Below are 12,545 nucleotides of genomic sequence, written 5' to 3'. Positions count from 1 at the left end.
TCTATATGAAATGAGAAGCAAATCCATCTTAGCTGGTGCCGTTAATGTTCCAATTGAACCAACATCAAATGTTGACTCACGAACGACAAACAATATTGTCATAAAGAACTATAGTTCAGAGTGTTTGAAAGAAAAAGAACCAGAACTTAAGTCGGTGAATTTAAACACAGCTTCAAACTCTAACGCTACATCAGATGTTAAGTTAGAGTATCCACCATTAGACCAAATTCTTTCAAGAGAAGCCAACGACAACCCTTACACAAATGTTCAAACAAATCCTTCAGATAACGTAGACCATTACCTTCTTCAGTTATACCAAACAATTTTACTCAAAGACGATAAGAAGCTTTTGATAAATCTTATAAGTAAGAACCAAATAATTCTAACAAAGGAGGACCTTGAAAATGTTATATCACGAATAACAGGGAAACAATGTGTCATTGACTATCTCGACCCTGAAATCGAATGCTGTGGTCAAACTCCACTATTCATGAAAATAGGTAACATCCGCATCATTGAAACACCAGGAACTACAGGAGTTGAGTTTAAGTATAAATATTCGAATGAATATACAAAACTTTCAACAGAATATAAACTTTGTTTGAAATATGTTTTAGTAAATTAAAGCAGTCAGGAGGGCTCTTTGAGCCCATCTTGGCGCTTTGCGCCGGCAGTCAAAAAAAATTTCAAGTTAGCAATTTGTAATATCTATCCAAAACTTCTTCAACAGTATCGAACTCATCTTCATAATGCAAACCTAATCTTATTGACTTGGTGCAGTTTTCACTAACACAATATTTTTCTGTTCTCTTGACTGACATAACTAACTCATTTGTTTCATCAAACAGCAACAACCAAAGTTCATGACCTAATACATAACATTCATACTTTATATTTTTAGCTCTGAGTTCTCTTGTAAGCTGTTGCATTTAATATTTTCTAAAAAGTCAACTTCAACAGTCATTCGCACTGGTGCCTTCAGTTCTACAGGCTCTCCTTGAAAGTCAACAAGTCTGAATTGCATGTCTTTCAAATTATGAGGACTAATGCGAACCCATTTACCTAAATGAGTTGCTATGACAGGAACGTTTGGAATGAACATTGAATTTACTTCATAACAGAAAGACTTATATTCTACTGAACCTTTACTATTAACTCCTGAAATGCCTGTGACATTAGCTATTTTAGACTCAATGTACAAACAGTTGCCATAACATACGTATGGAACAGATTTCATCTCAATCGTTTTGTCAACACTTTTCAAAGGAAATGTCATATGGTATGCACCCAGAAGCAATTGAACTCTATGACTCATTCGTGTTATCTTAAACTCCTTCGCATAACTGAACTTCAAAACTCCTGCAATAAGTTTAACATTCATTAAGTTTTCTTCGTTATCCTTGTTTATTGTAGTATTTATGAGAGCATTTAACACTCCAGCTAATGTTTCCATCTTATATTCTACATTATTGTGAAATCTTATTTCGTGCTTCTTTCCATCTATTTCAATCTCCATGAAATCTGTTTCATCTGTTATGACAAAAGTTGCGATAGTATTGAAGTCAACCATTCTGAATGCAAGCGCCTCATTCTGTAGACCTAAGTTTGTTTGTAGCTTTACTGTCCCGTATTCGTTTGGGTCTGTACTTTGCAAATAGAACAACATTTTATTCTCATTAAAATATGAGTATAGCTGCATATGCGTATGAAGCTGACAGAGCTAAACGTTTATATTTTGGTCAATACTCTCTCACACTTACTGACAAATATATTGTTATTTCTGATGGAAATACTGAGAAATATATAACATGGAAGGACTATGAAAAGTTTGACCCTATTTTAACTCCATGTACTATGCCATTCATTGTAAATGGTGAAATCGTCATGAAGAACGACACAACTGTTTATAGGTCTGTATATGAAGCTCTTGAAAGCATTCTTAACTTCAATCCTTCAGGGTTCGATACAAAAACAACTCCTTCGACAATGCCATTCATTGTAAATGGTGAAATTGTGTCAAAAAATAATGAAACAGTGTATAAGTCAGTGTATGAGGCGCTGAACTATATGCTTCATTTCAATCCTTCTGGTTTTGACCCACAAATAACTTCATGTACTATGCCATTCATTGTAAATGGTGAAATCGTCATGAAGAACGACACAACTGTCTCAAAGTCTGTTCGTGATATTTTAGACTACTTGCTTCATTTGGGTCCTACAGGATTTGACCCATATACAACTCAATGTCAAGTACCATTCATAAACGACTCAGCAGAAATAAAACTCAAAACGTCAACAGTAGATGAAGCAATTGCTGACTCATTGACAAAACTTCTTGATATAATAATGAGGTTCAATACATTCAAAACAACATATGAAACCTTTAAGAAAAATTATGACGATTTCTTTAAAATTACATACATCGAGCCTTCTGCTCCTCAAACACCAGACTATGCATGCCTTAAAATAAAGGCTGCACGGCACAAGTTAGAACATTGACTTTTGACGGAGATAATATCGTTAGAGACGTTACACCTGGAGACACATTACTTACGAAAGAATACTTAAAAAGTCATATCAGTGATTTTGTGAAAGTAGAACAAAGTGGAGCAGGTAAGAGTTGGTTAGGGTGGTTGTTTACTTTATTTTCATCAGGTGTAACAACTGCATCTCTTATAACCATGCAAAGTGAGATAGATGCACTCTGGGCTTTTTTTGGTGGCATAGAAGCATGAAGTTTTATGTTGAGTTTGCTAAATTACATGGAAATACAGGAAGTTTCTTTGACGGTCTCAAAAATTTATGGGGTTAAAGTAACATATAATACAAAGAAACTAACTAACTGGGCACTCAAACGTAAAAATATGTTCGACGGACTTGCTTACAACCCTCGTCTCGGAATTATTGAACCAATTAATTTACATCCTTTAATGGCAGCAAGAGATTTAGATGAAGGAGGACAAGTGGTTCAAACAATTGTTGAAAATCTACTGAATATATATCCTGAGTTTAAAGAAGTTTTAACAGCAACAAACACAACAATTCGTGAAAACTGTATAGTGTTTAACACTGAAGATAATATTTTAGACTATATGTTCGTTGTTTTAGGTCAGTTAGCTAAGACAATAAAAGAGAAAGGTATTGACTCAGTCATAACAGTTGAAGATGTAATGTTAAGAAAGACTTTTGACTCATTGTTTCAAGAACCAAAAGAAGTAGTTAGTCTTTATGAAGTTTTGAACGCAATGCTGACAAAAATAAATGAAAGTGACACTGGTAACATAAGTGAAGCAAAAGTTGTTGAACTTCTTTCACAAAAAGCAGATAAAAACCATGTTCATTATATAAGTTCAGACGAACAGATTATAACGAACTACCACGGATATTTAACACAGGATGAAGAAGTGAAGACGAAAGATGTTAATGAAAGAAGATATAAATACATTCGTGCTAAAGGTTATGACATACACTGTACTGTACAGTATGACACAGGTAAAGCACAAGAAACATTTGATTATAACAATGAAATTTATGCTTCATACTTCTTTGTTAACGGTGTATTAGTTGAACCATGATTTACTTTGAGAGTTAAGGCAAAAATAACTTTTGAAGATGCTATTAAAAGTAAAGCTGACAAAGATGAACTTGACGCAACGAACAAAGTTTTGAAATCTCATAAACACAATATCTCCGATATAAATGAACTTCAAGCTACATTAAATAGTAAAGCTGACAAGAACCATACACATAAATCCTTCACTACTGTTAGAGCAGACGACATAATATTGAACTATACCCTTGGTTCAAGTGCATCTTTAGAGAATCCGAGTACAAGCGTAAAAGATACACTAAACTCCTTAAATAGTAAATGTATGAACATTGAAGGTCATGTCAGAAACTTTGAAACATATGAACTACCAGCAATGTTAGATAAGAAAGCCGACAAGAACCATACACATAAATCCTTCACTACTGTTAGAGCAGACGACATAATATTGAACTATACCCTTGGTTCAAGTGCATCTTTAGAGAATCCGAGTACAAGCGTAAAAGATACACTAAACTCCTTAAATAGTAAATGTATGAACATTGAAGGTCATGTCAGAAACTTTGAAACATATGAACTACCAGCAATGTTAGATAAGAAAGCCGACAAGAACCATACACATAAATCCTTCACTACTGTTAGAGCAGACGACATAATATTGAACTATACCCTTGGTTCAAGTGCACCTTTAGAGAATCCAAGTACAAGCGTAAAAGATACACTAAACAATTTAGATAACAGTTGCAGGAATATCGAAGATCATGCCAGAAACTTTGAAGCATATGAACTACCAACAATGTTAGATAAGAAAGCAGACAAAACAGAGCTTCAAACATTAAAGACTGAAATACTTCAAACATTATATCCTGTTGGTTCTATTTATACGTCAATGAACTCAACAAATCCAGAAACAGTTTTAGGTTTTGGTACGTGGAAGCAGATTGTAGATAAATTCTTATACTGTGCTAGATATTCAAAGCAAACAGGAGGTTCGAAGAAAATTAAAGAAGCAAACTTACCTGCGCACACTCATACAGGAACTACAAACTTTTCTGGCGACCATAGCCACTCATTAAGAGACCACCCATTATACAACTCAGAGTATGAAGCTGGCCATGACGTTTTATCTCCATCTTATAACAATTCAGCAAAAAAGATTTTTCGACCAACTGAACCAGGAGGAAATCATGTCCATACTTTCACAACAAATCCAACAGGCTCGGTTGCAGATTATATGCCACCATTTGTGACTATATTCGCATGGTACCGCGTTCAATGAACGCGCTTGAGCCTTGAATAAAATCTTTAACTTTACATAAATGAGCTTGAAAGAAGTATTCGAACAACATCCATGGAGGTCATTTAAGAAGTTCAATGAAGCTGCAAAGAGTTGGGGATTTACTAACAGAGCTGAAGTGAAAAGGTTCTTTGACAAAAATGTTGTACATCAAACAAAAATAAACCCTTACGACTACTTTTTACCAATTTACTCCAACACTCCTGACGCATACCAATTTGACACTCTCATTCAAAGCAGAAAAGGAGGACATAAACCATTCCTCATCTTCATTAATGTTAACACTCGTAAAGCATATGCATATCCAATGAAAAATAAAGGAACTCGTGAAGTGTTAAGAGTTTTACAAAAGTTTGTAGCAGAACATAGCCCAAGTACTTTAACATCAGACCAAGACAGTGCATACCTCAGCAATGAAATCACAGAATTTCTCATTAAGCATAACATAACTCACTACACTACTGAAGACCATAACCATAACATACTCGGCATCATAAACCGCTTCATAAGAACGCTCAGAGATTTAAACCAAGAGCGAGACTTTACCGAAGAAACAATGAAACATTTTCTCGAAGTATATAATTCCTCAACACATTCTACAACAGGACATACACCAAATTCAATGACACAACAACAAGAAGAAAAGTATATACAAAAGAAACGAAGTCAAACACAAAATATCAGAAATTCAACACAATTTACCCTCATTCCTGGAACAAAAGTTCGTGTAGTTCTTGACGACAAACCGTTGACAAAGAAACGTTTAAGGTTAAGTAGAAACTATTATATCGTAGACTCTACGCAAGGTAATGGATATCTTATAAAAGCTGCTGACGACTCTATTGCGTTTTACCCTCGACATAAATTAGTTGAAAGTAGTAATGGCAAACTTGCTGAAACCATTGACGAAGCAAAGCGAGGAGTGGTTATTGAAATACTTGGCTACAACATAAACGATGACACTTATAAAGTAAGATATGAAGGAGGCGTTGAAGATGTTATACCATCTAAGAACTTGAGAGAATCTAAACCAACTCATCTGGGACCATTAGAGCGGGAGTACTGGAAAGACAAAAATAAGCCAGAAAGAATAAGAAAATTCTTCTAAACTTTTTCATTAGATGTAAATCAGACAAAATAATTTTTAGGTGAAGAGGTGAGATCTCACCTGTTTTTTCACCTCTTTTTTCACCCTCGCCGCTTAGCGGCTCAGACCCTTTGGGTCTCATGAAAATTCATGAATTTCCTTAAGATAGAAAAATAAAGTTAGTTTTATTTTTATTTATTTTTTATTTGGTATGTAAGAACAGAAATGTCAGTCGAAGCAAAAACATTCACGAACAAATCTAATGGCGAAACATTCACAAAAGGCACTTATAATGGTATTGAAGTCTTACGTAGAGACAAGGATGGTTACATTAATGCAACAAAGATGGCAAGAGAAGCAGGAAAGTTAAACCATTTAAACAGATTTCTCAATAGTGCTAAAATGCAGGAAATTCTTGAGTTTTGGTTGAAAGAATACGGTCGAGCCAAAAGTGGCTCAACCTCAAAACAAGCATTTTATGAGCTTACTAAGGGTGTTATAAATGAATTCAAAGGTATTTACATACATCCTGACCTCGTTCATTTTGTTGCTGAATGGTGCTCTGTAAAGTATGCATTTTATGTCAAAGATATTATGGACTCCATAGACAAGAAAGTTCATGAGAAGTTAGATGAAGAAGAACTCGAAGATACAGTAGAAAATGCAAAACATTTGTTTGAAGAAGAAGTTAGAAAAATGCATGAAAAACAATTAGAACATGAACGTGAGATATGTTATGGTTATAGAGATTCTCCATACGAACTAGACCAATGGGAACAAGAAGATTTAAAGAGAGAATTTAGAGAATATGAACTCGCTAAGATAGCATTAGAAACTGCAGAAAAGAAGTTAAAAGTTTGGGGTCGTTTTGTACAAAAATATTGTGAGTAAATGAACCATTTATTTTTATTGAATTCACCAAAAATAATGTTTAGGGTAGATGGTTAGATCTAACCCGATTTCTAACCTCATTTCTAACCTCGTGAATTTTCATGAATTTCCTTAAGATAGAAAAAATAAAGTTAGTTTTATTTTTATTTATTTTTTTATTTTGTATAAAAGATATGATTTCAACAATCGGCACAACAACAATTCAAGCCACGAACGGCGGGACTCTGTCCACAACTACAGCACCAAACTCGCTAGTCATGAATCCTACGTCAATGTTGGTAGAGATGAAAAGCTTTATTCCTTCTTCATATACTTTTGAAACAGAAATCCAGAAGATAAAGCAAGAACTTTTAACAAGTAATTTAGACTGTAGTGCGAAAGATGAAACAAATGAACAGTATCTTTATGAAATGGAGGACCTCATCGACTATTTGCCTAAACTACCTGAAATTCAGCAGCAAAAACTAACTATTCCTGAATTCGACGAAATTGAAGTCAAAGCAACTGACTCAGTAGAAATTAAGAAATTCATACGTAAAGTAAATTATGAATTCCTTGGTTTTCATTGCAACCATAAAGTTATGGACAAAGATTGCGACATGGTTTATAAAAATATTTCTGACCTTTACAAATCCGAAGAATTTAAGACATACGATAACTTTGTTTCATTAGTTGCAAAATGTGTATGGCAGATAAGAGATAAAGATAGAAGAGGTAAAGTATGGAATGAACAAATAAGACCCGCTATGTTTGAGATGAAGAGAGCAATTGACGCTTTAGTTATTTTAGCTGGTAATGTTTCAATGTATAACGCAAAAACGATGCCGCAATGTTCAAAATGTAAAGCAGCAATAAGAAAATATAACTACTCAGTCAAAGAGATAGAAAGAATGCGAAACGACTATGCAGACTTAAAGAAAGAAGCAGAAAAGCCAGCAGAAGATAAAATGGATATGTTGACATTTCTTAATAAAAACTATCCAACAGCAGAAGATTTCCTTTTATCTGACGTCAAGAAGAAGTATAAAGAAACCTTCGGCATTGTTAAAACATTCGATGTACTAAAAGAAGAAATAGAAGCTACGAAATTGTTTAGAATCTCACGAATTCATAACGTTTACCATGTAAAACGTTTATAAAATAAAAACGTTTATAAAATAACTGGGGTAGAAATGAGGTTAGATATCGGGTTAGATCTCACCATCTACCCTAAAATATATTTTTGGTCAAAGCTTCCACGAGAGAAAAGATTCCTCATTCGCTAAGGATTCCAAAAATGAAAAAATCATTGATTTCGGCTGAGAAAAAAACAGCAAAACCCTTCTTCCACGGGAACAAAGAAATAAAGAAGAAATAAAGTAAATTTTTTATTTATTCCCGTGGAAGATAGAGCACTTTTATGACACTTTTTATTCACGACAAACAAGACAAACAAAGAAAATAAGAAAATACGGCGCTGTCGCGGTTCGAACCACGGGCCCTGACCCCTCCATAACACCACCTGAGACCACTGTGCTACGTAGCCTGTCGACATAAGATTTTATAAATTGCATATTTGACGTAAATTTATTTCCATCTGGCTTCCCACCGCATAAGATATTCATACGTGTTTGTAAGACATTCATTAAACTTCTTTTCTATTGCATCTAATCTTGCGTTATTTTTTTCAATAACTTGTCTGTATTCTTCATCATTGTTAACCAATTTTTTATCTACAAATTTTATTAGTGTTTGATTCACTTCGTTATGATAACGGTCATATTCTTTCAATACGTAAGTGAAGACAAAATGCGTCGTACCTTCAATCTTAAAGCTTAAAGAACTTTCAACACAGTTTTGAGGGTCTGTCAGTGCGTCAATGAGATAGTATTCGAAGTCAGTCAATAATCTTTTTAAAGTCATTTCATACAGGATAAAATTTAATGTTGTGAAGAAATAGTGTTTATCTCAGAAAAAATAACGCTAATTTTATTTTTATTTATTTTTTTTATTTTGTATGTAAAGACAGTAATGTCAACATCAGAGAACACAACAACAGTTATAGTCCATGAAGCTATAAATGAAGAATACGAGTACATACAGTATAACAAACAGTTACGTCTCATTCGTTCAGTCAAAGATGACATGTACCAGATGCAAAGTATAATGAACGCTCTTCGTTCTACAAAGCAAGCATATCATTGGTTTGAAAACCAACAGACAAAAGAACTTTTAGAAGAATTTCCTCATATGATTGCTTCCCTCGGAAAACCGGGGGAAGAGATTCCGTATGAAAATCGCAAGAATTTGGCTCCTGGTTTGAAAGGTTATTATGTTCATAGACTTTTAGTAAATGCTGTAGCAATGTGGGCTTGGCCCCGTTATGCTTGTTATATTTTCATGATGTTAGATGAACTATATAAAGCAGAACGTGGAGAGATGGAAAAGAAACTTCATGCAAAAGATGAAGTCATTGAATCCAAAGACAAAAGCATACAGAAAAGAATACCGCGTTCAGTACCAAAAGGAAAGGAAAAGAGTTATAAGTATATGATATATACTGAAGAGTTGGAGAAAGAAGAAGATAAAGAAATGATTATGTTGCATTTAGTCAGAAGAAACAACAAGAGCTTTTATGACTTAGCTAAGATATATAAATCTGACAGAAACTGGTTCTATCGTGAAAACTTACCGATTTCAATGACACCGAATGAGCAAATAAAGGAAATTGTCAAAAATACTCTTCCTCAAACACACTATGACATCAAAGGTTGCACAATACTTACATTCAAAGAAGACTTAACATTACTGAAGGAAAAAATAACAGAATATTTCGATAACTTCAAAGAGGAAGAATAAAAAAAATCTAAGCTAATTTTATTTTTTTTATAAAATTTTATCTCATATGAAAGAACATGAATTTAGAATATTCGGAACTCATGACAGAAGAAGAGAACGAACAACATGTAAAAGATTATGCAAAATTTCTGAAGACATACAAAGCATTTAAACAATATCTAAATGCTTCTAAAGATTATGCAAAATTTCTGAAGGTATATAAAGCTTATGAAAAAGCGTATGAAAAGTTTATACATTGGGGAATTGTTGTAAAATATCGATATGAAGACTAACCAAAAATATATTTTTGCTTAAATAGCTTCAGGGTCTATTTCTTCAACCATTTCACTTCCTTCGTCAATGTCAATAGAAGCTTCTTCAACCTTTGGTAAGAATTTCTGTATAACATCTTTGTTCGTTATTGTCTTCAGAGATGAAGGATAATATTTCACAGATGTTTCACCCTTCTTATATTCTTTCTGTTCGGAAAGATTTAAAGCAATACTGAAGAAGTCAACGTTAGAGTTCTTTATGACAGTATAATGAGTATCTTTGACATTCACGAAGAAACTCTTTTGTTTCAAAACTACTGCTAACTCTTGTGAAGTATAACGTTTGCGGTCAATGACGATAGCTAATGGTCTGACATACTGACCAAACTTAGATTCTTTCACAAACTTCTTGTTAAAGATAACATTAACATTTGAAGCATTATTGAACTCATTATTGATGGCAGTAGCGAGAGCATTGTATGAAAAGAACTTGCAATCTTGCATGTGTTTCATTAAAATAAAAATATTAAATTATTTTGAAAAATAACTTAAAAAAATCTAATCTAATTTTTTCAAAAAATATTTTTTTATTTCCTACTAAAGATGTATCGGAAGTTGTCTAAGTTAGAACACTCGGAAATAAAACAACTTCTTACAGAAGCTAATATAGATGTTGCAAAGCATTACGCAACAAACAAAAAAGCACTCACTGACTTCATTAAAGACTACAATGGTGAAATAACTTATGATAGAATTCATGAGTTCATAAAGCTGCAACGCGGCGAGGACGAAGTCCATGCAAGAGCATTTCCTTTAAATGACGTTGCTATTGACTTATATCATAGACGTTCAGTACCTCATGAAGTAAGAAGAGAAATGTTTGACATAACAAATGCAAACGTTGGTGAAACAAGAAGAAGAGACGACACACTGAAACAACAGAGAAGAGAGATGTTTAACAGCGCTATAGAACAAGTTCGCAAAGCTAACGATGTCATTCGTTCCATTGACGACAAAACCAAAAGAAGGTGAGAGATGTTAAAGAAAGATGAAGAGAATAGGAAGAGGAATGTTAAGACAGGCAATAGACTCATTGACTTTAACATCGAAGCTTTAGAAACCAAACAGAGACTACTTACACAAACATTTCGGTAAGGTTTTCATGAGACTCTTAGAGAAAATTAAAATAAACTCAACAGAGATGGATGGTATGTTATAAACTTGGTGGAAAGTATGAATGTTCTACGTTAAACCTCAATAATATTGGAACATTACTACATCAGCTCTTGAAAGAGAACTTTATATCAAGATAGAAGCAAATGCTGCAGGTATTGTTGAAATGCACTATGACTTCTTCTTGACAAACATAAAGAATCTTACTGAAATAAAGATGTATGATTTAACAGAATATGAAGGCTTAACGATGTCAGATGTAAAGAAAGGCAAACCAAAAAAGAGACCATATAGAGATGAAAGCACACTGACAAATGACCAGAAAGCCATTTTGGAAGCTCTTAAGCAAACAGGAAACCCAGCACTTATAGAAAGCTTTTGGAAAGATAATGGTGAAAAAATTTTTATAAGAAAAGAAGCGGTCAGTTCTGGAAGTATCTTTGCACATTACCTATAAATCTTGAGCGCTACCAAATCTTCAATGAACTGAACAAAAGAACTGCAACACTTATGACAGAAGATAACTGCTTCGTTTATGCTTGCATTCAGGCTGGAGTAAATGAAGAAACTATTGACCACATGAGAAAGTCATTCGTGTTAGAGACTTTCCTCAAAGTAAAGTACAAGAAATTTCTGACGCAACAGGTATAGCATTTAATGTTACATTGGTTATTTCAATGACTCAAGACATAATGAAATAAAGAGATACATACCAAAAGAATGTGAAACTGTTAGAACTATTGACTTACTTCTTGTTGAAGACCACTACATGCTAAACGAAAGATTACCAATGACAACATATTTCATTCGCAACTATATAGAAATTCTCAAAGCTTTGTGGAATGAACATTGAGAAAAAAAATGAAGATTTATACAAAGAGAGAAGATAAATATGTAGTTCGTTATGATAGAACAACACCGTTATGGGATGTTATGAAAAACATTGTGGGAGTGCAAATATTCGAACCTATTTCTTATGGAGAACTTTTCAACATATACGACTGACTTATATAAACAGAACCTTGCACCATTTAAAATTTGACATATGCTCCAAAGTATTGTGTACACTGAAGAAGAAAGCCGAGTCAAAAGAAGTAAATAAAAATAAGTGCAAGTTCATTCCTGAGCACGTTTTCTTTGCTGACTTTGAATGTAGCACAGACGGCTTTCATAAAGCTTTTAACATCTGTTATGACAGTGAAGATGGTTCAGTGAGTAAAGCATTTGGGGGTCAGAACTGTGCAACAGAATTTTTGGAGCGACTTCCTGACAAGAGTTTAATATATTTCCATAACCTCAGTTATGATATAAACTTCATCTTAAGACACATGACAGAAGTGAAAGGAACTCCCATCATTAAAGGTTCACGAACAATGCAAATAACTGGCTTATATAAAGGAAGGGCAATTATTATAGGGTGTCCAAAGGTGTGTTTAGCACAAACCTGAATACTGCGAATAG

At 33.8% G+C, this 12,545-nt stretch overlaps 8 protein-coding genes and 1 pseudogene across 9 annotated transcripts, besides 2 other annotated features; 7 read left to right on the top strand and 2 right to left on the bottom strand.

The window, feature by feature from the left end:
- Window positions 1-12,545: part of a mobile genetic element that runs on past both edges of the window.
- TVAGG3_0658300 (uncharacterized protein) lies at window positions 11-625 on the top strand (the record flags this gene model as incomplete). Its single annotated transcript, XM_051241913.1, has 1 exon — window positions 11-625. The coding sequence occupies one exon, from the start codon at window positions 11-13 to the stop codon at window positions 623-625; it is 615 nt and encodes a 204-aa protein (XP_051088500.1).
- TVAGG3_0658290 (uncharacterized protein) lies at window positions 890-1,453 on the bottom strand (the record flags this gene model as incomplete). Its single annotated transcript, XM_051241912.1, has 1 exon — window positions 890-1,453. The coding sequence occupies one exon, from the start codon at window positions 1,451-1,453 to the stop codon at window positions 890-892; it is 564 nt and encodes a 187-aa protein (XP_051088499.1).
- On the top strand, window positions 2,682-3,575 carry TVAGG3_0658280 (annotated as a pseudogene). The gene has a single exon. A coding segment is annotated over exon 1 (894 nt).
- TVAGG3_0658270 (phage tail repeat-like family) lies at window positions 4,344-4,826 on the top strand (the record flags this gene model as incomplete). Its single annotated transcript, XM_051241911.1, has 1 exon — window positions 4,344-4,826. The coding sequence occupies one exon, from the start codon at window positions 4,344-4,346 to the stop codon at window positions 4,824-4,826; it is 483 nt and encodes a 160-aa protein (XP_051088498.1).
- Window positions 4,867-5,418, top strand: TVAGG3_0658260 (integrase core domain containing protein family; the record flags this gene model as incomplete). Its single annotated transcript, XM_051241910.1, has 1 exon — window positions 4,867-5,418. A coding segment is annotated over one exon (552 nt), but the record flags the coding sequence as incomplete, so codon positions are not given.
- TVAGG3_0658250 (uncharacterized protein) lies at window positions 6,157-6,822 on the top strand (the record flags this gene model as incomplete). Its single annotated transcript, XM_051241909.1, has 1 exon — window positions 6,157-6,822. The coding sequence occupies one exon, from the start codon at window positions 6,157-6,159 to the stop codon at window positions 6,820-6,822; it is 666 nt and encodes a 221-aa protein (XP_051088496.1).
- Window positions 6,996-7,741, top strand: TVAGG3_0658240 (organellar and viral DNA polymerase type B; the record flags this gene model as incomplete). The annotated part of the gene is made up of 1 exon (XM_051241908.1): window positions 6,996-7,741. A coding segment is annotated over one exon (746 nt), but the record flags the coding sequence as incomplete, so codon positions are not given.
- On the top strand, window positions 8,833-9,640 carry TVAGG3_0658230 (KilA, N-terminal/APSES-type HTH, DNA-binding family; the record flags this gene model as incomplete). Its single annotated transcript, XM_051241907.1, has 1 exon — window positions 8,833-9,640. A coding segment is annotated over one exon (808 nt), but the record flags the coding sequence as incomplete, so codon positions are not given.
- Window positions 9,951-10,424, bottom strand: TVAGG3_0658220 (uncharacterized protein; the record flags this gene model as incomplete). Its single annotated transcript, XM_051241906.1, has 1 exon — window positions 9,951-10,424. The coding sequence occupies one exon, from the start codon at window positions 10,422-10,424 to the stop codon at window positions 9,951-9,953; it is 474 nt and encodes a 157-aa protein (XP_051088493.1).
- Window positions 12,498-12,545: part of a mobile genetic element that runs on past the window's edge.

The sequence above is a fragment of the Trichomonas vaginalis genome, chromosome III (assembly GCF_026262505.1).
Source record: "Trichomonas vaginalis G3 chromosome III, whole genome shotgun sequence".
Lineage (NCBI taxonomy): Eukaryota > Parabasalia > Trichomonadida > Trichomonadidae > Trichomonas > Trichomonas vaginalis.
The sequence above is the reverse complement of the archived record's forward strand: the minus strand, read 5'-3'. Positions and strand labels throughout refer to the sequence as shown.